Source organism: Apus apus, chromosome 4 (assembly GCF_020740795.1).
Source record: "Apus apus isolate bApuApu2 chromosome 4, bApuApu2.pri.cur, whole genome shotgun sequence".
NCBI classification, from domain to species: Eukaryota; Metazoa; Chordata; class Aves; order Apodiformes; family Apodidae; genus Apus; species Apus apus.
Genome location: NC_067285.1, coordinates 105652564 through 105675884, shown reverse-complemented (window position 1 = coordinate 105675884; position 23321 = coordinate 105652564). Strand labels below are relative to the sequence as shown.

The following is a 23321-nucleotide window of genomic DNA, read 5'->3' as shown; positions in this document are numbered from 1 at the left end:
GGGGTTGGCTCCCTCCAGGAGGCTTTTTGTACCTGGGTGGAGTTTCTGGCCCCCATGTGGGCTTGTTTGGTTTGGATGGGTGTAACATCCTCGCTCTGATTAACTGGCTAGACAAGTGTACAGTGTAACCGTTTATTTGTAATGTAAGAACAGTGCTTGGTCATCAAAAAACATCACATAGTATTAGAAATATAAAACATCTCCCAAAAGTCAATTATATATTAAAAACAGTCCACCTGTGCTGAAGTACCAGTCAGGCTCAGGAAACCTGCAGTAGGTGTCTCACTTTTGGTTTTGATCCTTGTGTTCCAAGGCAGTTGGTAACAGCTGTTACCAGGTCCATGGAGTATTTGTGGAGATCTTGTGACAACTCTATAGAAACATCTCCTTAGAGCCACCATGTGGGGTTGTTCCTGCTGCCAAAACCAGACACACCAGCCCCTGTTGGGCTGCAGTGACAGGATGGGGAGTGCATGGGGTTGTGGTGCTTCTCTGAGGCTTCATTCAGTGGTTTTTTGGAGGAGGGTTTGTTGGTTTGTTTCTGTTTCCAAAACTATCCAAGCCAGGAGGGAGACCATCTTAGACATAACTGCTTGTGGAGGGGCATAGGAAGCCTGAAGGCTGTTGTTGCTGTTGCATGTGGTCCTCATGTGCCCCTTCCAGAAGACCAAAATCTTTCTCATCCTACTTGATCAGTGCTCAGGTACCAAGAGTCAGGTCATGCCAAGGTCCTCGGCAGCTGGCGGGCTCTCTCTGGTTACTTCCTACTCCTCCTTCGACTGCTGTTTTATAGCACCAAGTAAAATAAAGGGGACGAGGAACAGAGCTCCACAGACGGTGAAGCAAACCTCTGCCCCTGCCAGCCAGTAAACTGCAAAGGAAACAAGATGTAGCTCATTAGCAGCCTTGTTCTGCCATCCATGTACCCTGGCATCCACCCCTGCTGCCATTGACAGCTTACCAGTGCCCCTGGAGAACACAACTACTGCACTGCACCTCCTTCTTGGCACACAAGTTACAAAAAAGGAGTTAGCTAAGAGCAGTGCTGGTTGTCTTCCAAGGAAACAGCATGTTAAAAGGGGTTATTTTAAATAGGATTATTTTCATTCTTGCCATTATGGAAATAAGGAAGCTCCTGCGGGCACATTCAGCTTCAGCCACCAGACAACTCTCTCTCTCTCCCTGCCCCAGCAACTCCTCCATGGCTGCTGCTGGTGCTGTGCTGCTCTTGGAGGTCTCTCGCTGTCAATACCAGTCTCTTGATGTTAAACAGGAACACAAGGCCTAGGAGGCACCTTCTGGCTTTGCTCAAACGTAACACCAGGTCCGAGCTCACGCTCTGACTTGCTCCTGCTCCTTTCTCTGTCCCTGCATGGGCCTGGGGGACCTGCGCCAGTGCAGGGGTACCCGTGCTCCTGGGCGCTGCATGCTCACCTCCCTGTGCTCTGAGGCATTGGAGGAGTGTGGACTTCTTAATCCAGTTCATAGGCTACAGATGCTTTTAATGCTGAAATGTTATTTATTACACATGGTGGACTGTCCCTATGTAATCTGTATCATCCTGGGATACAGCTTCAGATGAAATTTTTAAGAGTCAGCAATACTTTGTTGTCTAGTTTAGCTTTGCTTGGGTGAACTTTTTTAATTCACCCACGAGGCTTTTGTTAGTGCTGACAAGGACCATGTTGGGCTGTGCAGCTGCTCTCTGGGTACCTACTCCTGCACAACAACTTTATCCTTCTGACTGTGCTGTGCTTCCCTTTCCCCTGCTCACCCACCTGGGCTGTGGGGGCCCAGAGCGACACTGAGTGTTGACCAAGGCAGGAAGGAGCACAAGGCCTCACTCACCTGTAGCAGACAGGATTGGTCCCAGGGCTCTGGCAAGGGCACCCAGGCTCCTCAGGATCCCCATGACTCGTCCCTTCTGGCTGGCAGAGCCTGTGCAAGCAGAGAGCTGTTATGGGGTGGAGGTTTTGCTTGGGCAGGGAAAACGTGCAGGGCCCTGCGGTAGCTCCTGGAGCCTTGTTCTTCGGGAGCTGTTTCCCACATGCATCTCCCCTCTTTTCATTCTACACCCACTGCCCGAGGTGCATGTACTGCCTCTCCAAGCTGACCGGGACGGCTGCACAGAACAAACACCAGGCTTGCCAAGGGTGCTTGTCCATGGACAACTTGTAGTGCACACCACCCTTCCCCCCAGACAAAAACAACCAAAAAAAAAAGCCTTACACTGTACAACAGCTTTGCTGAGGAGGCACAGGTGTAGAGTAAGCACAGGAGCATGGATGCAAGCTAACATCACATACAAGTGCCATTAAGGAGCAAAGCTTTACTTTTGTGCCTTAGCAAGCACTGTAGTGCTGGCAACCAGCTGAATCAAAGCTACACACAATCTGTGTCATCCACAGATGGCAACACAGCAACGTCTGCTTTATGGGGTTACACAGCAAGGTAGGAAGGACAAGCACAGAAGGGAAGGGGCTGAGGGCTGCAGCACCTCCAGTGTGACACAGCAGGTTTGCCTCCCCACAGCAAAGCATGGTGTGGCCACAGGGTCCCCAGTCACAGGTCACTGGCTACAGGGGAAAGGGGCAGCATCAGCATCACTGGGCAGGGCTCTTCTCTAGGCTTTAGCCTCACTCCTGCAGGGGTGGCTGTTGTTTCAGGGTGAAGAACATGCAACATGGAGTAGCAGTTCATGGTAACTCTTGGCATTTCTGCTCTCCTTGTTACTGCCCTGGGGGGAAAGAGGCCGTTTTACAGCCAAGCAGCAGCCAATCACTAGTCCAACATTCAGATCCCAGGTGGACCTAAGACACAAGCATTCCTGTTGATGCATCACTAAACTTGAGGTCAGTTCTGTACTTGAGCCAAGTCTATGCAAAGGGCAATTATGCGGCCAAGGGCTGCTGCTCTAAGCAGGAAAGACTCACCATAACCTGACACCACTGCTGACAAACACGGGATAACAATGGCTGCAGCTGGAAAAATCCACAGAAGAGACTGTCAGTGAACAGCAGAGAGCTCAAAACAGTTACAAGACCAGCAGTGAAAAACATGTGGCCCTAACTCATTAGTACTGCAAAGAACTACGCCGAGCTCTGGGGCACTGTACCAGCAATGAATCATCAGGTTTAATCCAGTTCAATAATGAAAACACCCCCTCAAAGCCAACCTGCACAAAGAGCCCAGAGCCATGAGTGCTCTGTGCAGATGTTTCACATTAGTTAGTGTCTCTCATTCTTTGAGCCTATGGGGAAGGGGTGGGTAGGTCAGATCAGCTAACTGGTAGTTTTCCAAACTGCTGCGGTCTTGTCAGGTGCAGCGGGGAAAGGAAATCACTCGTATTTCAACTGGATAATGAGGTGTCTGTGCATAGAATCACACTGTCCCCATGCATACAGCTTTACTGTACTCATGAATGAAAGGGGTGGCTATGTTCTGTCTTGGGAAATAAGACAGTCAAGTTCAAGAAGAAGAGGTTACAACATTTTTGGACAAAAAAGGCAGGAGCTGCTCAGCAATCACTGCTCTCTGACTGAAACAGGGGCCGTTTCTGCTAAGAAGGAAGTGCTTTGAGCACACAAAGCAGATATTTTTTTTCCTGGAAGGAAAGGACACTCAAGAGAGTGGGAATGATAGACATGTTGCCTTTACTGCAGGCACCCTAACTCCTGGAGCAGAGGGAGGAAAAGGCAGGGAAAAGAGGCCCCTCCAGAGGCATTTCTAGCTGACTTACCTGGGGAAGATATGGGGCCTTTCCCAGGTATGAAGCCTAAGAAGACAAGGCTCCTAACTTAGAAGCCCAGTTAGACAAAATGAATACCTCTGCTCACCCCTCCCCACAGAGTGGGCTTTCAAAAGCAAGTTAATCTGTAGAGAAGATGTAGATTTTGAAAGCTGTCAAACACAAATCTATCCCTAGACAAGTAAGCTACTGAACAGATGTGTTTTGTAGTCTACAGGTTACTCTTAAATCAAGCTGTATCATGCAAAAAAGAAGTCTCCTACTTTTGTAATCAGTCATATTTGAAGCTTCTCAACAATAGTTAGCAGCACTGGGAATATGTGAAATCTCTTTTCAGATAGGTACTTCAGGAGATGAACCCAATGTCATTCATAATAGTTTCCCTGGATGACAGCTTAAATTGGCAGAATATTATTTATGAAAACTCTTAAGCATATTTGAAAACCACCTGCATTTATCAAACACAAAAGGTGGATTTTTGCTCCCTCCCTGAGCCAGCAGCTTGCAGGCCCAGAGAGCAGAGCAGTGTCCAGCCTGCCCAGCCTGTGCCAAAACACTGAGGGCAACACTGACTGATCCTCCCTCTCAACACACTCCAGCCTTCAGCTGTAGAGCATGCAGGTCTCCTCAGCCTGTTGCCTAAGAAATTATGCAGCCACCACAGAGATACAAAGACATGCTGTCTCCCTTCTTTTCCTGAGCTATTTAATGAGTATTTTGCTTCTAGGACTGATGAGAAGGGAGGAAAAAAACAACCAACCCACCATCAAGAGCTCCCCAGTGAGACAAGAGGAGCACTGGGGATGCTTCAAAATAAGCATGGCAGCTTCCTGTGATACAAACAGCATCAGAAAAACAACTCAGACACTTTTTCCTCCATATTTTATAAACTAAAACATCAACTTTCTATTACTTATAGTTTAAAATGAAAGTGCATCTTTTTTAATATATGTAAACACACGAAGAAAAATTATTTGTGCTTAGCCTTCAGTACATTTGGAATAACTCACCAAAAGAGTACAGCAATAGTCCAACACTCAGCATGGTCACATTTGCAGCCCATCCAATTAACAGGAAAGCTGGAATCAGCAACATAATGGCCTGCAAAATAAAGGAGTCACACAGTTACATTTAAGCCCTGCTTGTTACAGCCTGACCCGACGTGTCCTGCCAGTTCTCTTCCGCTGATGGGACTGCTTTTCAGTTAGAAGCAGAAAGCCCTTTCTTCCCAAACAGACATTTCAAATTCACCTCGATGGCCACCCATCAGTTCAATTTACTTCTCTGTTCTCTCTCACTAATTATCACCTGATGGCATGGGCTGAAGTCACCTGCAACACAGGCTGCAGTTATCCCACCACCCATTTCCCACAGCTGAGGAAAAATGGATTTTTGCACAGTTCTCTCTCACAGGATCTACTGGGTTTTAGTGTTTTTTCTCTTGTTCTCTGTTGAACAGAAATTTAGCTTTAACTCCTTATCTCCTGAGCAGGCATAAGAGATCAAAAATCTTGTGTGCAACACAACAACAGCTCCTCTGCTTGTTCTCAGCAGTATTGACCAATTTTAAGGGCTACATCAAGCCCTCTCGAGCTACTTGAGTCCACACTTCTGCAGCTGAGAAGATAAACTGGGTGGGGGAGGGGAAATACAATTTTAAATTCAAACCCAATAAGAAAACCATTCTCCCCCTCCTCCAAGAGCCTGGACTTCAGTTCCCCTGTGATCTCTGCCTCGCATACAGAGGGTCTGGAGAAAGATACATCAGTCAGGACCCAATGTATGTGTTTTTCACAAAAGAGGGAATTCACTCCCATTCAATGTCTCATTTTGAAGATTCAGTTATCAAGGAGGTACTGTAATCACTGTGCTGAGAGAGGCCACATTTTGCCATATGATTTGCAATCAAATTCCCAGAATAACTTCAGCAAAAAGGGGAACTCCCACCAAAGGCAGTCATCCACAGAAAAAGTGCCCCAGGGCCAGCCTGTCTCTGCACTTGTTGTTCCTCCGGAGCCATCAGCCCTGAGCAGCCAAACCGGATACTTCAAGGTAACTACACTTCTCATGCAGGGAAGAGGAAGGAGTACAAAAATCAGTGGCGCAAACCAGAGCTCACCTGAACTGCAGTGCAGTGACAGCAAGCACAGCAAGCTGGCAGAGCACACAGAGGAAGTTGGTGCAGAGGATAAAGCAGCAGTAACACAGCAGGGTGAATTTTCATTCACAGGGAAACGCTTCCCATGTGACACAGTAACTGTGCCATTAACTTTTGCTTGCCAGTGAGCAGGGTGGAGGTAGTTTCACCAGCAGAAATCACTTTAAGAAAAGCTGAGTCAATCCACTGCAATGCAGTGCAGCTTGGTAATCTTTTTCACCCTGCCGCCATTGAAATCATACTGGCCTCAAATTAATGCATAATAAATTGATGAAGGCTCTAACAGTCCAAGCACAGCTATTACCAAGCAGCCAACCAAAGCTCAGAAACACTCAAAACCTGCTTTGGTTAGTTCCACACACAAATATAAATGACAAAACATATCTACATGTCCCACAGCTGTATAGCTGCAGGGAACTGTGCCCTGTCATCCCAGGACAGCAGCACCATCACCCCTGTGAAGAAAGAGGTGAGCAAAGCAAAGACATGCACACTTTGTCAGAGAAACTCCTGTCTGAACGTCAGTACGTGCCGCTGTTACATGTAATGCTGATGATCACAAAGCAAAGACTGGAGGAAGAACCTACTTCCCCCTGCCTATCAGTGAAATATACTCTAGGGGAAGGCTGTCAAGCACAGAGATGGCCAGACTGATGATGTCCCTGAAAATACTTTGTGCCAGAGAGTCAGAGATCATTTCTGAAGCAGCTTTAGTAGTTTTCATGTCTGCACTGCAAGAGAAAGCACTGAAACAAAGCACAATTCTCACTGCATTTTACCTAGCTTGCAAAGACAGGCACTCTGTTCTCATTCCCTGTTGCAGTTACATCTGAAGAACTCCAAAGTCTCAGTAATATAGCTGATATGGTAAGAAATGGCTCTAATGTTCCACGGTTTATTTAGACTGGTAAGTGCCCACTCCAACTACCTTTTGCTGCACTGTGGATTGAAAATTAACGTGTCAGATTTCTGGGGGGGAAGAAAGAGAAAAAATGAGTTATTTATTTATTTTTACCCTTTTTACAGCTCTGATTTCATTTCCTGGCTTGATTCGGCGAGCATAGCCTCCCTGGATCACAGCCATTGTTATTCCAATAAAGAAAAACATCTTGCCCTGCTGCATGCTGGAAGGGAGGCAAAAACACAGATTATGGAGTCACGCACAGAGCATTCCACCCTGGGAGTCACAGGTTCAGTGTAGCTCCCTTCCTGAACCAGAGAGAGAAAATGCTTCATGGTGCTCACATGAGCAACGCAAATTCTTAATATGATGACACTAGTTTCCATGACAGGCAGAGAGGAAGAAGAGAAACCTCTGAGGTCTTCTGCAGAGATGGGACAGCTGCTGGGAAATGCTGCAATCACCTCCAGACTGCTGTGATGTAGTTACCCATTTTCAGGGTGGCCCACAAAGAGTAAATGAATTAATTACCCTGTGCCATGGAAGTCTGTGCCATATGCACAGGAGTTGTTGGTTTCCAGGGAACAAATGCTGTGCTTTCCCACAACCATTGCCACCACTCATGCAGAGTGTGACTAAGGGCCACCAAGGCACACTGTGGGCACTGGCATGGTGGTGATCATGTATTGTGCTGAGAATTTTGCAACATCACTCCCTCCATCGTTAAATATTTCTTTAAATTTCCCTTTCACCTGTACTAAACTATGTGGATATTCTCAACTAGAAATTCTCACCTCCATAACAAGCTTATCACACAGGCTGTATTGTCAGCATAAGGTTGTATATGTCACCTCATGGCTATCCTGAAAGGACTGTGCAGAACCAGGCTTAATGAACTAACAAGCCTTTCCTTGATGCATACTCATTAGTTAAGCCACAAACTGTAATGAAAGACAGACAGGGAAAGATGAGACAAACCCCTGAGAATTACTCAAAGGGAAGGACACACATAAGGAATCAAGCTGCAAAATCATGTTCCTGGCTGGAAATCTTCCTATGAGCTGGCAGGAAAAGTATTTCAATCTGAGCTGCTGCTGTTAGTGGATTCTGTTCTTTTACTTCTCCAGTGTTTGACTAAAGAAAATCACACTCTGAGGCAATGACTGCACACTGCATGCAATGCAGAGCTCTACCGAGCAAATACCATCACAAAGCCACCTCTCTATCCTTTGCCTTTTTTGAGCTAAGATTTGTCCTGATATTGAAGAACTCTTCTGGGCTAGAAGACAAAAGGTTTTATTATAAGCAGTACAACTAACCCAGCTATACTTATTCAGGACCTTTAATTTAATCTTGTGTATTGATTTACACTAGTTTTTGGAAGATGTAGATTCAATGAGATTTCCTTTCATGATAAACAGTGTGCCTGTATTTTCATAAATTATTCCCACAAAGCTCAAGTATCACTGAATGCAGTGGTTGCTTTCTGAGTGTTTCTAGTAACCTCTTGAAAATAAATGTAGAGACCTTAAATCAAGATTTTGGAAAATATCCTAGACAAAATATATAACATTTATCTTCTACGTGTGCTATACCTGCTGAACTGGAATCTCTGGTGAGTGAGAAAACTCAGTGTGTACTCCAAGCCGGAAAACAGGAAGAGGTACAGGAAATAAGCCAGGCCCAAGGTTTTGAGATTCTGGAGATCTAAACAAACAAAAAATAAACAAAGAAACATCAAGGGGGGGCAAAAAAAGAGGAAAAAAAAAAAGAGACAGAGAAATGCAGTGGTGTTTTTCAAGCACAGCTTGAGAATACAACAACAGTAGAAAAATATTTATCACCTGTACAAGGAAAAGTTTTCACAAAGAGGAACAAATGGTAAGTTGGTGTGCCTGGCAAATGCTGATTTATTTTCTACAGCTTAAATAATTTAATATAGAGAAATGGCCAACTCAAATTCTGCATCTCCCAGGTCCTGAACTGAGAAATAAAATTCCAATCTGAAGTTTTCCTGGTTTGCAGCATGGATAAGCAAACTCACATCTCCCTTACTCATGTCTTGATCTATCTTTTTAAATCACTTCACTTACTGTGCCCTACCCCAAGCTGCAGCCAGTGCCTGAAGAAAAAGAAAGCAGCGAGTCAGAAATCTTCAAGACACTCATCTGTAAAGCCTTCTTTTGGGAATAAGAGGACCAGCACCCAAGGGAACTTACAATTCCCTGTTTATAAATTAGTCGGGTGGGTTTTAAATGAGTGAAGGGAGTGCTGCTTCTGAAATTGTTTGAGTAAAGTTTTCATGTAGAAACCACCACAACACACAAGACAGACACCCAACACTGATAACAAAAAGGCAGCAAACACTCACTCTCCTCTGAAGGGGATTCTTTTCCTCGGGTGACTGCAGAGAACTGAAATAAAGCCAAAGGACTGAGCAAGTCAACTGCTGCCTGAAATCCAGACGTCACAGAAGAGACCTGATCAGAGAAAGAAAGTTTGTTTTAAAACCTGATGTAGTAAATACTGCAAGGAATCAATGGTGAGAGTCAAATGTGCTTCTACACCCGCACAAATCATCTGAGGTGAAACAAGGCAACTGGCATGGGGGTTTGAGTGACCCCCAGTAACATCCCAGACTTCCTGATCACTGAACTGGCTCCAGCACTGTAACTACAAGGCACAGCACTGATAGCAGCTTTCACTTAGACAGAAAATAGATCCTTCCCTGGCTCCTTAAAAAGCAGAAACAGCTCATTCCCACAGCCTGAAGGTGGGAAGGTTTATTTGGTTCACTTTTTGCATCATCCCTTGTGTCCAATGAACACAGACTGGGCAAACAACGGCCCATCTGCCTGCAAATTCATGGGAAGCTGGGGATTTGCTTGTGTGCTACAAGTCTGAGAACAGTACGTGAACAACAGTGTGCTTGGACACTGGCTGTTCTTTTAGCCAGCCAGTGACACCTCCTGGGGAAGGAAAATATAATTTTTAGATATATTCCTTTGAGAGATTTTAGAGAGATTTCTGGAGAGATTCTGCCCAGACACACTGTATGGCTTTTGAATAATAAAATTTATCTGGTCCTTGTACATTATACAGCTCAACCCAGTTATGCACCTAGTGGCTCTCTCCCTGCTTCTTATCAACAAAAGCTTAGGAAATGCTTATTCTTTCATCTATAGGATTTAAAAAAAATTGTTAAATTTTTATTCTAAAGTATAGAAAATTAAAGAAAAGATAATTTCTATATTCTTAAGGAAAGAATTCCTTTTGAAGCGAAGAATTTAGTCTGTTACTTTTCATGACAGTCCCAGGAAGAGATAAGACAGACTCAAGAATCCTGAATAAGCACACTTAGTATTTCACATCTTCAAAGCACTGCACAGACTGTATTTGATGAGCTTCCTTCTCTTCCCAGATAGAGAGGGAACTATTACCCCCTTCAGGGCAGAGATTAAAGGTCAAATTATCAGTGGAACTTAAATCTCAGTGCATGACCTGAGGACTTATATGGACTGGATTTAATAAAGCTGTAAACAAATCACCTTTCAATATGGTATTAGCATGACCTCTGTCTTATTTTGATAGTCAGAGTTTCTAAGCATCCAACAGCAGAACTCTGGAGCCAGCAGTCTCACAAGAACAACCAGTTCAATATACTATGGCTTTTTACAAAACCAGCCTAAAGATGCTGATCCACATGGAACAAACTGGGATATTTATTTCCCCTTTCACTGCAGAGAGTAAACAGACACTCCCAAGAATTTGTTTCCTCATGCTTTTTAAAAGGTCTGTAAGAGGATTTCCTGAGGCTGGCTTGTAGCAATCCTCAGTTCCTGCATTTGCTGGCATGATGGTGTTTGTGCTCCAGCACAGAGAATCTGCTAACAGGCAACTCTCTTCAAGCGTGTTTGTCAGTAATAAAAAAACTGTAGTTTTTACCAGTTTTGAATTATTATCCATGTCAGACAGAATGCCAAGCTGCTTTGTACTACAAGGCTGATTTTAGTTTGGTCTGAAGGATATACATTACATGTGCATACGTTTAAAATCTTAAGCTTTTAATGAAATATAGATATATGTGTATTAAATGATTTTAAATGTGCGCGTGTTTGCATGGATGTAAATTTATTTTAATTTGTCCTATCTTTGCCCTAAAAGCAGTGGTTTAAAAGTGACTTCATCCACTGACCGAAATGAAATCATTGTCCTAAATCTGACAGAAGTGTTTCACCATCCCCAAACAACAAACTCTACACTGCCAATTTCAGTCAATGTCACCAGCTGCATGGAGTTTAGATTCTTCAAAGGTTCAAAATCTGCAACACCTAACTTGTATTTAATTTCTATGCTTATCACTACTTACTCCAAAGTTCCTCAGTTTTACTTCATGGTCACATCAGAAGTCACCCTGAATGGCAGATGTTTTTCACAGTGTCTTTGTTTACCCTGCTTTCCTCTAATGCAGAGAGACTACATGACACATCTTGAGGGCACAGAGTCAGTCCAAATCAGAAATGCAGGCTGGACCTTCCAAACTCCAGCCTTCCCCTTCAAATCAGACACTCTTCAGCATGCATAGAGCAAAAGCCTTGTTTTTCCAGAAGTCTGCTAGGGATGCTGCAAACCCTACACATCCTCCTTACACCATTAGCTGGACACCAGGAAAAAAACAGTTTGACGACCCTCCCTCCAGCAAGGCTGCCTTGCTCATTACTAGCTTAGCTAAAAATTAACTCAAAAGCTCTTAAAGGAGTCAGATTCCACTAGAGACCTTTCTATTAAGGAGAATCCCTGCAGGCCACAGCAAGAGCTGTTTTGGCCACCTTATGTAAGACCAGTGTCTCTGACAGATGAAAGGTACAGCTCTCTGGTTACTATTCTTCACCTAATAAGCTTGTGGGACAGCTGAAAAAACAGGGTAGAAGGACAGCAAAAATTCTGGTTTCTTTGGATGAAAACTCATCCTTGCTCCTCCTGTCCCCCCTCAACCTTCCCCTTTCTACAAATTCATGTTCCAACATGAACAAATGTGAAATACTTCAGCTCTCCTATGAAAAGAGGACTGATAGAGAAACAAGAACAAGCCAGGAAACAGATGTCTGATGCCACCAGCACACCCTCTACCAGTTATTATCATTTCCCCTCTCTTTACAGCTTTGTCCTTCCAGTCCATCCACTCCTATACTCCAGTAGCACCTGCTCCAGCTCAGCCCAGCCAAGTTCCAGAAAGGCAGCCAACATACCTGTCTTTCCTCTGTCATCCAGGAGTCAAGAAAACTGCTCCCCTCCCACTCAGTGTGAGGAATTACCCAAGAAAGAGAAAAGCAGCCTAATAAGTGAAATTACAAATACCCTAGAGGACATAAATCACATGAGGTCACTGCCCAGATGCAGGTTGAAAGGAGACAGCACAAAAGCACTAACACCAAACAAACTTCTATCTTACCAGCCATCAAACACCCTGTGTCTTTTGTATGACTGGGACCTGACCCTGAAAAGCACCTATTAATTCTCCTCATGCAATACCCACTTCTGCACAGAACCCCAAAAAGCAGGGACAGAGCATTCATTTTCTTATTAAAAAATCATGCATGTTGGTTAACACAGACTAGCTTAGCAGAATAACTTCCAAGAAGATAATAGAAGTGGGAGGGCTGCATTCATCATACAGTGCTAAAAGGCACTGAAACCATTTATCCCTCCACAGCAAAGGTGGAGTTGTTCATAAAATACAGACTCACTCTACAGCACCTCCCTACATCAACATGTTCCTACCACCCCAGAGTGTGCAGCTCTAACCAAGAACAGGATTTTATCTGCAATGTTTAGAAACAGCCAAATAGGAAAGAGGAACAGATGACACATGGAAGAGCCATAAAAAAAATAGTGTTTGGGAAGATAACGTGAGCAACCGATTTCACACAGGACACAACCTGCTGGGAAACACTGGAAAGGTCAAAAGTTTTGCCCTGGCAGAAGCATTGCAGACAAAAGTTCCCTGAGCAATTCCCAGTGTCAGATGGCTCTGGCCACCTAGAGGCCAAGCACACTTCAACAGCTGAGTGCTGCTTAGAAACAAGGGATGACAGGAAAGATGCAATCCAGATCAAGTGCTTCAGCTGGATACCATGGACTGAACTCAGTCCCTCCCTCCCTACCAGTGGAGACTGTTCCAAGAGACTTAGATGTATCTTGGACAGTGTCTGATCACACAATATTAAAGCATAATGTCAATAAATGCTTGGCCCCACAAATCCAAGCAGTCACTGAATTTTAGTGCATGTAGATGTTTTCTATCTGTGGAAGACAGCATAGCTCAAAGATAAGTGTAATTTACTGCTTGAATGTTCAAAATAATCAAGGCAAAGATAATAACTAAGAAAATTTCTAACGTATACTGGTTAAATGAAAGAAAATCCAATCTCTGGTGCATTTACTTTTATGATTAGCAGGAATTCATCCTCAGGGAGTTACTGGGATCATGGTTTAAAATTCACCTTCTTCCCCCTAGGTTCCCATTAGTTTGTCAGAAATTTAAACCTAATACACCAAAACCAGCAATAAAGTAGACATGTCAGCTATGAAGAATTTCTCATATTACACTGCCCTAGGAGATGGGACCATCATGCAGCCAGTTAGAAACCAGCATGAATAATATTACTAAATTCTAGTCCCAGGAATGAGCTAAATTCCTGACATACTGGCTCAGCCCCTTCTTCACTGTTTCCAGTATTTCCACAGTTTTCAAATTCTGTTTTTGCAAGAAACACAGATCTTCAGATTGATTGTCCATTTACCCGTTTTTCTTTGGGAAGTGTCTCTGGGAGCAGGAAGAAGATGAAAACAAGGTCAGCCACGGCAAACATGAGCGCCAACAACGCCGAATGAAGGTAGAAGACTTCTCCTTTCTTTGTCTCCATGGATAGGTAAGCTCCAATCATGGGACCCAGTGTGAAACCAAGGGAGAAAGCAACACCAATCATTGCCTGCAATGATACAATGAACAGAGACGTGACATTTGAGACATTAGTTTGTTCAGGTAGCTCAGCGCTAAAGCAATTTGGATTTTGCTAAAGCAATTTGGATTTTCTGGCATTTACCTTAAAGAAACCAGACACAGAATGTAACCACCCTGAGGATGTAGGGAGAGCACAGCAATGAGTGCCAAGTGTGAAAAAATGGCTATTTCCAAATTTTCTGCCAAGTCAGGAAAATGGTAGGAACAAAGTGCAATGTGGTTATAGGTGAAAGGAAGTTGGGAAGGGAAACAATGATTCTCACCTCAGGCACTGCTCAGCCAGCAGATCCTTCAGCCATAGGATAAACTTTTGTACTGTAAAACTGGAGAAAGGAGGACAACACCATGGTAGGAACTCATAATGATGTCTATAGCTTCTAAAATGCTTTGGCAGCTTCTCTATTTAGGAATCCATGGCTCACAGAACAAAGACACTGAGAGGCTTCCCAGAACAATCTGAATTTAGTGCAGGTGCTACTGAGAATGTGTTAACTCACTAGGATATCAGCACATAGGAAGAGAGGCAGAATCTGTACACACTGGATGGGAGCTTAAAAGAGCACTGGTTTGAGTCAACAGCCTCAGTGAGATTGCTTAAGAATCACAGAATGGTTTGGGTTGGAAGAGACCTTAAAGATCACCTAGTTCCAACCCCCCTGCATGGGCAGGGACACCTCCCACCAGACCAGGTTGCTCAGAGCCCCATCCAATTTGCTCTTGAACATTTCCAGGGATGGGGCTTCCACAACTTCCCTCATGTTTTACTTGTTTCAGCCTGCCCAACTAGCACTGTTCCAGGCAATGCCCCATCACAGTTTGGGAATAGCATCACTCAGATGCTATTCTTTTCCCGGAATGCAGAATAAACATGCCTTCTCTGCTTTGGAAAAGAAGAGAGTGTAGCCATATGGATGTGAGCAGTGCTGTGCTAAGTGACTTGCTCTCAAACCCTAAAAATAGGCCCTGAGCCGTTTTATTTACTAGTGCTGTATGGCTATCCCTCTCCATAAATAAAAATACACTTTGGCTCACCAGGACTATAATAAATTGCTTGGAAAATTAATAAGCTATCACTGTGAAATCTAAAGGTTTCTCATCCCAAGAAGCAGCTGTCTTGCATAGTGGCTTGTAACAATCTGTTAATAGAAGTTTGGACCCCCAAGGTTTTTAAGAGATAAAAGATTCAACTGGTAATTCACAGGCAAAGTTCAGCCTGCAAGGTGTTTCCATCTGGTCACTGCCTTCTGAAAGAAGACAGGGCAGCTGTTCACACTACTTGTTGCTCAGTCATCCAAATGCCACATCCTTTTTGGTCTGAGCTCAGTTGCAGAAGCCAGTGCAGCATCCAAGAAGACAGGAGGCACACTGTGCTGCACAGTGCTGCTGCCGCACTTCCACAGTTTTGGAAGGTGAGAAGAATGGGTTCCAGCTACCAAAACTGGGCCTCAAGACCTTTTGATTTCTGAGCTATTATGATCAGGACTACAGTTATCAGGAAGACTAACAACTCTAACACTTACACAGGTAGTTTTTCCAACTCTAGGGCATCTGTGTTTCACTTCTAAGTAAAAATAATTGACAAGTGAAGTCTGAGAGCTCAGTGACTAGACGATCTGGTGTCTTTTCAGAAGTGAAGTAGTATATAGTCATATTTTCACATGATCAATGAATACACATCTGAGGATGACATTCTGAGCACCTGAAACCAACCAGTTATCTCAAAAAAGTTACCCAAACATATCCCCCACACATAAAACTCACCATGCCCTTGCTCCGTGCTTTTGGAGAGTGCAAGTCAGCAATTATAGCTGTGGAGAGGCTGACATTCCCTTTGCTTATTCCACCTATGATCCTGGAGAGAAGGAAAACACCAAAAGTCCTGGAGGCAGCCCATAGTGCATATGATGTTATCAAACCCATCTGCAGAACAAAGAAAGGGTACTTTACAAAGCAGAGCAAAGTTGATCTCATTTCTGCAAATTTCCCAGCTAAACATTTAATTTTTTTTTGTTTGCTTTCCATAGCTGCTCCAAAACCCACATAACAGGCATGTCTGACAATACTGACACCCAACTATGCCCTGGATATAAAACAAGCAGAAACACATCCATACAAACTTCATACAAATGTGAGATTACTAATGAAATTAGAAGAGCTAAGAAAGTTCAAAGCGAGCTAAATCAGTCCTGGGCATAAAACCACTGTAGTACATCCCACTCCGTCTGTTACCAACTTAAGAGAATTCTGAGTTTTAAATAAGAATTCACAGTTCCAGCCCTTAAATTTCATAATCAATCATAAGCACACATGCTTATTTAATTTGCTGCCCACAAACCTACAAGACAGGGGAATTTGCGTATCATTCACTGCCAGGTTCCACCATGCATGTACACACTTGCTCTGCACTGCTTCTGTAGCTAGAACCCCATGCTCTGACCAGCAATGAGTAAACTTTTTGGACAGTGTTTGTGTTCATAAGAAATACAGTTTACACTGCTATACAGCCCCTCCTAACCAGCAATACCCAGGCTCTGTGAAATAGGTCATGAAGTGATCAGCCCTCATTAGTCACCTGGGGGACTAAAATGTACAGGGATTAAGTCTAACATTTGTAAACAAAGCATTTGACATCATACTCATGTACACACGGGAAAGGGATTCTGGAAAATCCCAGAGACAGACAGGTATTTTGGTGCCTTCTATGTACAATTCTGGATCTGGGACACTCAGTGTAAACACTCACATTTGGAAGTGCAGACAAGTGACTTGGCAAGAAGCAGTCAAAAAACCCAGATCTAAACCATTCAGTTTTTCAATCCTTTGTGCTACCCACAAGACCAATAGTGCCTTTAACTGTGTAGTGAGATGGAATGATTAAAATCAGTATCATACCACTGTCATCAAGATGACAGGCCTTCTGCCCAAGCAGTCTGACACAGCACCAGTGAGGGGAGAGGAGAAAAACTGTAGGATGGAGAAGATTGAGCCAATCAAACCTAAAAAAATTAAACACATATATCATTAGACTTGCTGCCTTCATTACAAAGACAAGCTGTTCCAGACCTATCACTCCACTATGATCTTTAAAAGCATGCAATTGAATGTAAAACACAGGTCTAAAGAACAGCTGTCTCAGGCTAAACCACCTTCAAAATACTGATCTTCCATTCTTATTTAACTGAGGTGGCACATACAGACAGAGCAGACAAACAGACCAGAGTAACAGGTATAAACTGGATCATTCACTGCTGAGATGGGGTTTGAAACTCACTAGCTATAATGGAATGCTGGGTCTCCAATGCTTCTCTAGCTGACTACATACATATTCTGTTCTTAAGGCAGAGGTAATGCAGTTCTTTAACAGTCTCAGTTCTTTTAAGATTTTTTTGACTGTTTGAACCTGATTCTGTCAACCATAATTAGCTTTTCTTTCCTTCTTATCACGGAAAGAAGGACATAAGCACTGCTGTTAGTGATGCACAGTAAGATGTAGGAGTGATTCTAACAGACTCCAAAAATCTTTTGAAATCTGCCTCCACCTTCTGTGATCTTTAATTCTTCTTTTCTCATGCCATTTCTAGCTCCACACACTTATTAATTTGCACGACGCTCTCAACAAGCAGACAAAAAATGCCTTGCTGTTACAGCTTTTCTCTAAAGGAAAAACTGGGCTATATGTCTCAGATCATTCAGCTATCAAAACTTCAAAAGGCAGAGGAGAGAGAAACCAAAAGTTCTGCTCCCATCAACTTTGAGGGATGCAGAATATTGATACTGAGGCGTTCATCACCATTCCCATCATTGCTCAATACTGCTTCTAAATACATTTTTCTCAACACTTTTTGCCTAGAGAAGAAACAGCAAGGGATACCATCTTCCTTCCTGAGATGAACAGTGTCTATTTTATTTGCATGTTCCCAGATAGATGTTGTTTTGTCTTCAAAGAGAAAAAGAGTCAGGTGGACTCCTCTGAAAGGAGCAGGGAGGTTTCTCCTTCCACTGGAAAGCGACTGAGCCAAATCAAGGGATACAGCAGTTAAAAGGAAAGGCAAGAAGTTGGACACAATTGTGAGCTCTTAGTCCCTTGTATAAACAAAATCTGAGATGGTGAGAAGGTACAGGGAGGAGAATTGCAGCCTGGCCTTAGAGGAGATAAAAAGTAGTTTCTGAGGGATTAAAGAAAACTGTTTCCTACCACTCAAATCTACCTGAAAATGAACATAGAAACAAAAAAACACCTGCAAGGACACTGTGGGAAAGAGGAAAATTGTTAATAAATGTTCTAATGTCTGTTACACCCAAATAAACTACTTTGAATAATAACAATACCTTCACACTTACATTCTAATAAAGCTTTATGTGCTTTTTATAGTTTAAAAGCCTTTTCCTTATCTTGGGGGAGGCCTCAGCTCACTAACTACAAGGAGTGGGTCTAGACATTTCCAATTAGAATCAACCCAGACACCTCACATCCTCATACTCTGAAATCCCAGCTTCCTCACAACTCTCCAGATCACAAGGAGCCAAAAGAGCCTCTAATGTGTAACATGACACATACACTACTGGATTTCCTGCACTGCTCCTGCTGGAGCTCACCAGAGTGTCCTAGAAATAGCAAATACTTTTGGACCCTGCAAGTCAGCAGCTCTGCTGTTTTTAATAGGACTAATGAGATTTAGAAGCAATGCTGCACTATAGCTGCCCAGGGGGCAGATGAGCCTTGACCTCATAAGCTTCTAATTCCTGTGTTTCCTACTGATTGATCTCCAATCACGCGCAGATCAGTTGTGAAGGGAGAGTAATTTCTGTGACTGTGCAGCGACCAGCACGGCGGGCTCCTGACCCTCCAGCTGGCAGCCTGACAATAGGGAACGGCAGGCCTAGATTTCTCTAGCGATCTGTAGAACAAATTGGGCAAGATCACAGGATAGTTCAGGTTAAAAGGGAACTCTGGAGGTCACCTCCTCTGACTGCCTGCTCATAGGGTCAGCTGTGAGGTCAGACCAGGTTGTCAGGGTTTCATCCAGTCAGAGTCTGACAGCTTCTAAGGATGGAGACTACAAAATTTCTCTGGGTAACCTGCTCCACTGGCCAGTCTCACTGTGAAAAAGTTTTTCCTTATTTCCAGTCTGAACTTCCCTTGCCTCTTCTTATGCCTGTTGCTTCTCCTTCTCCCACCATGCACCACAGTGAAGTGCCTCATTGTCTTCTCAATAACCTCCTCGTGGGTACTGGAAGGGTGCTAATGGCTACAGGCTGACCAAGCCCAAGGTCTCCAGAGCCTCTGTCATCCAGGCCCTCTGCTGAACTCTGTGCAGTTTATGGTGTCTGTCTGGTACTGAGGGGACCAAAACTAGATGGAACACTCTAGATGTGGTCTAAAAAGTGCTGAGTAGAGGGGGACAATCACTTCCCTCAACCTACTGGCTGTTTCTGTTCATACAGCCCAGGTCCTGTTGGCACTTTTGCTGTCAGGTCTGGTCATGGTCAGCCTGCTGCTCACCAGGACCTCTGGGTCCTTCACAGCAGAGCTGCTCCCCACCAGTCAGTGCCATGTCTGTACTGTACCATTCTGTGATTCTGAATTTCATAAGGTTCCTGTTGGCCCAGTCCTCCTGCCTGTCTAGATATCTCCAAATGACAAGAAATGTGGCTGTCCAATCCCCACTGCTATTGGTGTGATGAAAATAAAACAACATATAATATACAGCCTACTGTAAGAGACATTTTCTGTATTATTTAAATCTAAATCTAGTAACAGGCAAGTATGCTTTTTTGTATTTCTTGTCACTTTCCTCATTATCCCTCACATCAAAACAGCAAATAACTTGAAAACAACACTTTTTTTTTCCCCTTTTTTCAGTCTGTTAACTTGTTTGATTAATTTCCATACCTCCAAACAAGACACTGTTGTATTTCCTCTCTTGAGGCATCCCAACCATCTCTGCAAACCAGTCCACACCACGTTGCAATGACAAATAGAATCCATCCTGCAAAACAGACAGCTGAGAAATAGACCATGATGCTGGAACTGAGAGCAAGTGAGTGTGTGAAACATTCAGTAGGGTGGAAGCTCAGTGGTTCTTAGATAAACCCCAGAATGCAGATCAATAACAGATTGTCATTTACTCTGTCTCACCAGTGACATCACTAATTTTGATGAAAATGAGGGAAGAATCTCATGTAGGTTCACAAACAAATTCAGTCCATGAACCATTTAAATGTGCTGGATATTATGATTCTGCCTACAGCTACTCGGTTTGCCCTAAGGGAAGGGATTTTTCTTCCATCCTTCCCTGAAGATCTGATAACTAACATTTTCAGCAGGCTGGCTTTCTCTGATACTTACCTCAGTCTGGCTGTAATAATCAAGGATGGAAGGAAACAGTGGCAAGATGAGAGCAAATCCCAACAAGTCAATGAATAGTGCCAGGAAGACAGTTGTAATAACACGATTACAGTTCTGTTCTTGCTTGTCATGGATAGAACTGCTGCCCATTTCTCTCTCTCGCAGGGCCATGCTCCCAGGTGCTCTGCTTCTAAAAAAATTACATTTATATACAGTCAATAGGAACCATTTTTCAGGCCTTTCATAAATCTCGCTGATTCTACAGACTTCACAAAAATAAATACAAGCTATGGCTACATTAAGCTGCCTGCTTGGCTATACTAAGCTCACTTGGTTATTAGCATCGTTTGCTCCCATCAAGAACAGGCTACAGGGGCAATAAGATTAGCAACTTCATCATAGCAACATCCCACATAAAACATGGAACTCAAGAGCATTCAAAGTTTGCTAGCAGGTGAGCAATACTGATACAAATTTCCCAAAAGTTTTCAACTCACCATTACAGTAAAATAGATGAGAAAGGGCTCTCTTGTTTTGAATATCTGTATTCAAGTAACTAATACATTATCTATGCCTTCCCTAAAAATTACTGAAGCAATAACAATTAAAAAAATAGACTTCCTAACTATTGCAGGAATGCTGTCTTAAAGATAAATCCTGGTGAGCAACTGCAACTCATGAAACAACATAACAAAAACTTAAAACTTTTTTTTTTTTTTCCTTTGGATGACATCCACTGATAGGTTATATGACTTGGGGCATCAAATGATTAAGGCAGCATTTTAGTTTGCCAGAAATATCAGAACTAGCAACTTTCTTTGATAATACTCCAAAACTGACTTAAAGACCTAAACAACGACGCAGGCCATATCATGTTCAGTGTTTAACAAAGCTGGTTTGTATCCTGAAAAATACTCAGTTTCAACAGATACCAACTCAAGGCATAATACACAAGCCATGAAACTGCAAACTTCAGATTTGTAAAACATTGCAGTATACCTCAGTCATGAAGCAATTAAATTTGCAGTCCCTTCTACTGCAAAAATGCCTGAACGTTTGTTCAGTGAAAAAGGAGACAGAATTTCATCCAACAAAGTCCATCAATACCAAAAATATCCATTGGCTGTGATGGGTCAGTACTGAAAACACTGAGCAATTCTTAATATAAATTCTATCCCAGACAAGACAAACCATGTTACAGAGTGCATAAAACACCATATTACACTAATTAAAGACCGTAACTCTTTGCTATGCTCAGCAATAAATATTATGGTGACATTTCTTTACCTGTGGATTCAGTTTACTAGCACTGAAGTGTTACTCAAGTTAAAAGACCGTGAGGCAAAAATGGAAGGGGGCCACCTCCAATCATTTATTACACTCGTGGCATAACACTCTTAAATCTGCTAGTGAACAGAGCAGTTTGGTTATGTTCAAGATCCTTTTATTTAAAATGGTAAGTCTTCACCACCACAAATTATTTACCATTGTTTACCCCAATGATGTAAGAGCACCTGGAGCCAACACAAGCATTCCTTCAGACAAACTGCCCCTGGCCTAGGTCCATCCAGCCAACAGCTGAGGGATGGGTTCATTGTGGCAGATGCTATCCCGTTTTTCCTCACAATCTGTTTACTCGTCCTGTATGACCAAGCTGAACTCCATTCTAGGGTAATTTAGACAGAGCAACATCCTTCACACCTCACCCTCGCTGCCGTTTCAGCTGGCGTGCAGCTTGAACCTCCTGATGCTGGCGCTGACCTTTCGTTCAGCGCCACGCTCAGCTACACGGCTGCAATTTCCCTTACGCAATATCCCAAGGCACTAGAAGCTTCTGCCTTCGTGCTCCACCAGTTCTGTTGTTCAAACCGCTCCGTATTTTTTGCTAGGCAGGAAACCACCAAACATGCTGCTGGCTGGCCCTGGCAACCCGTCAGCAGAAACAAAATGCTTCACCCCTACCATGATATTTGGCTTCTGTGAGACACGTTTGACGCGGGAGGAGTATTTTCAGTTTAGGGAAGTGGTTTCTCTGGTCACCTGTGTCCCTGACATTGGCTCTGCTCCCCCCATTCCCGACTCTTGGCTTCTGCCTCCCACCTCCGGCGGGCAGGGCCAGGCCCTGGCTCTTCCCAGGGAGGGACTGGCAGCGGAGCTGGCCCTGCTCTCAGGCACAGAGACTTTTCATCTGCCAGCAGGAGAGTTTAATCCTTCTGGTGTTTTCTTACCACCCCTTCCTCCCCCTGAAATGTCCTAGGCCCAGCTCTACCTGCTATGCCTTGGGAAGGCTTCTCCGACTCTTTCAGAAAGTCCTGATTCAGCTCAAGACCAAAAGTTTCAATGGGGGGGAGGAAGGAAAAAAAACCCCAAAAACCAACCAAAAAAAACCAAACCCCAAACCCCGAAAAGCAACTTCCCAGAGAAGCCGAAGCCCAGAGCACAGCAGGGCCGCCGAGCGGGGTAAGGGACGGCCCGGAGAGATGCGATGTCCGCGGCGAGGACCCGGAACGAGCCTCCCGCACGGACCCGCAGCCCCGCCGGGCCCAGCCCCGCCGCCCGCAGCGGCACCGCCCGCAGCCGGCACCGCCCGCCCCGCTCCCGCTCACCTGCCGCTCCGCAGGGAGCCCGGGCGGGTCCCCTCCGCCTGCCCGGTGCCCTCCCCTGGGGATGCTGCGAGCGGGCGGCGGCTCCTCCCCGGCCCTGCGGAGCGCCCCGGCCGCCTTCCTCTTCCGGCCGGCGAGGGAGCCGCTCCCGCCGCGGAGGGAGAGTGCCCGCCCGCTCCGTGCGGGGCCGCCCGCGGAGCCCCGAGGCCCCGAGCCGAGGCCCCTCGGCCCGGCAGGAGCCCCTCAAGGCGCCGCTGCCCGGGGCTGAGGGAGCAGCCAGGCAGGGCCCGGCGGCCGAGGGAAGAAGGGCCGTGTCAAGGCAGCCCCAGCCCTCGTAAATTAACAGTCTTAACTGGGCGCCTCGTTTCCTCAAACCACAGCCGTTCCTTCTTGCGTGACAGGCTTTTAGTGAAAACACGAGTTCTTGCAGGAAGAGGGGTTGTGTCGTTGGCTGCTGCCTGGCCTCGTTGCAGCAGCAGTGAGCTGTGGCTTTGGTAAAGGAAAATTTCCTGGTGTCTGACAAGGCAGAAAAAGGCAG

General features: G+C 44.5%; 1 protein-coding gene across 3 annotated transcripts; it reads right to left on the bottom strand.

Annotated features, from left to right (window-relative positions):
* Nucleotides 1–118: 118 nt before the first annotated feature.
* MFSD10 (major facilitator superfamily domain containing 10) lies at nt 119–22872 on the bottom strand. Of its 3 annotated transcripts, none has more exons than XM_051619384.1 (13): nt 22787–22872; nt 20181–20370; nt 19725–19821; nt 16724–16827; nt 15593–15751; nt 13611–13799; nt 9179–9287; nt 8403–8514; nt 6922–7030; nt 4759–4849; nt 2934–2981; nt 1849–1938; nt 119–871 (listed from the first exon to the last, which is right to left on the bottom strand). In XM_051619384.1, exons 2-13 carry the CDS (start codon nt 20349–20351, stop codon nt 765–767), a joined length of 1386 nt encoding a protein of 461 aa, XP_051475344.1. In that variant the 5' UTR covers nt 20352–20370; nt 22787–22872; the 3' UTR covers nt 119–764. The 3 variants fall into 3 exon arrangements, with proteins under 3 accessions (XP_051475344.1, XP_051475345.1, XP_051475346.1); XM_051619385.1 differs by lacking the exon at nt 22787–22872 and adding an exon at nt 22450–22464; XM_051619386.1 differs by lacking the exon at nt 2934–2981.
* Nucleotides 22873–23321: the final 449 nt, after the last annotated feature.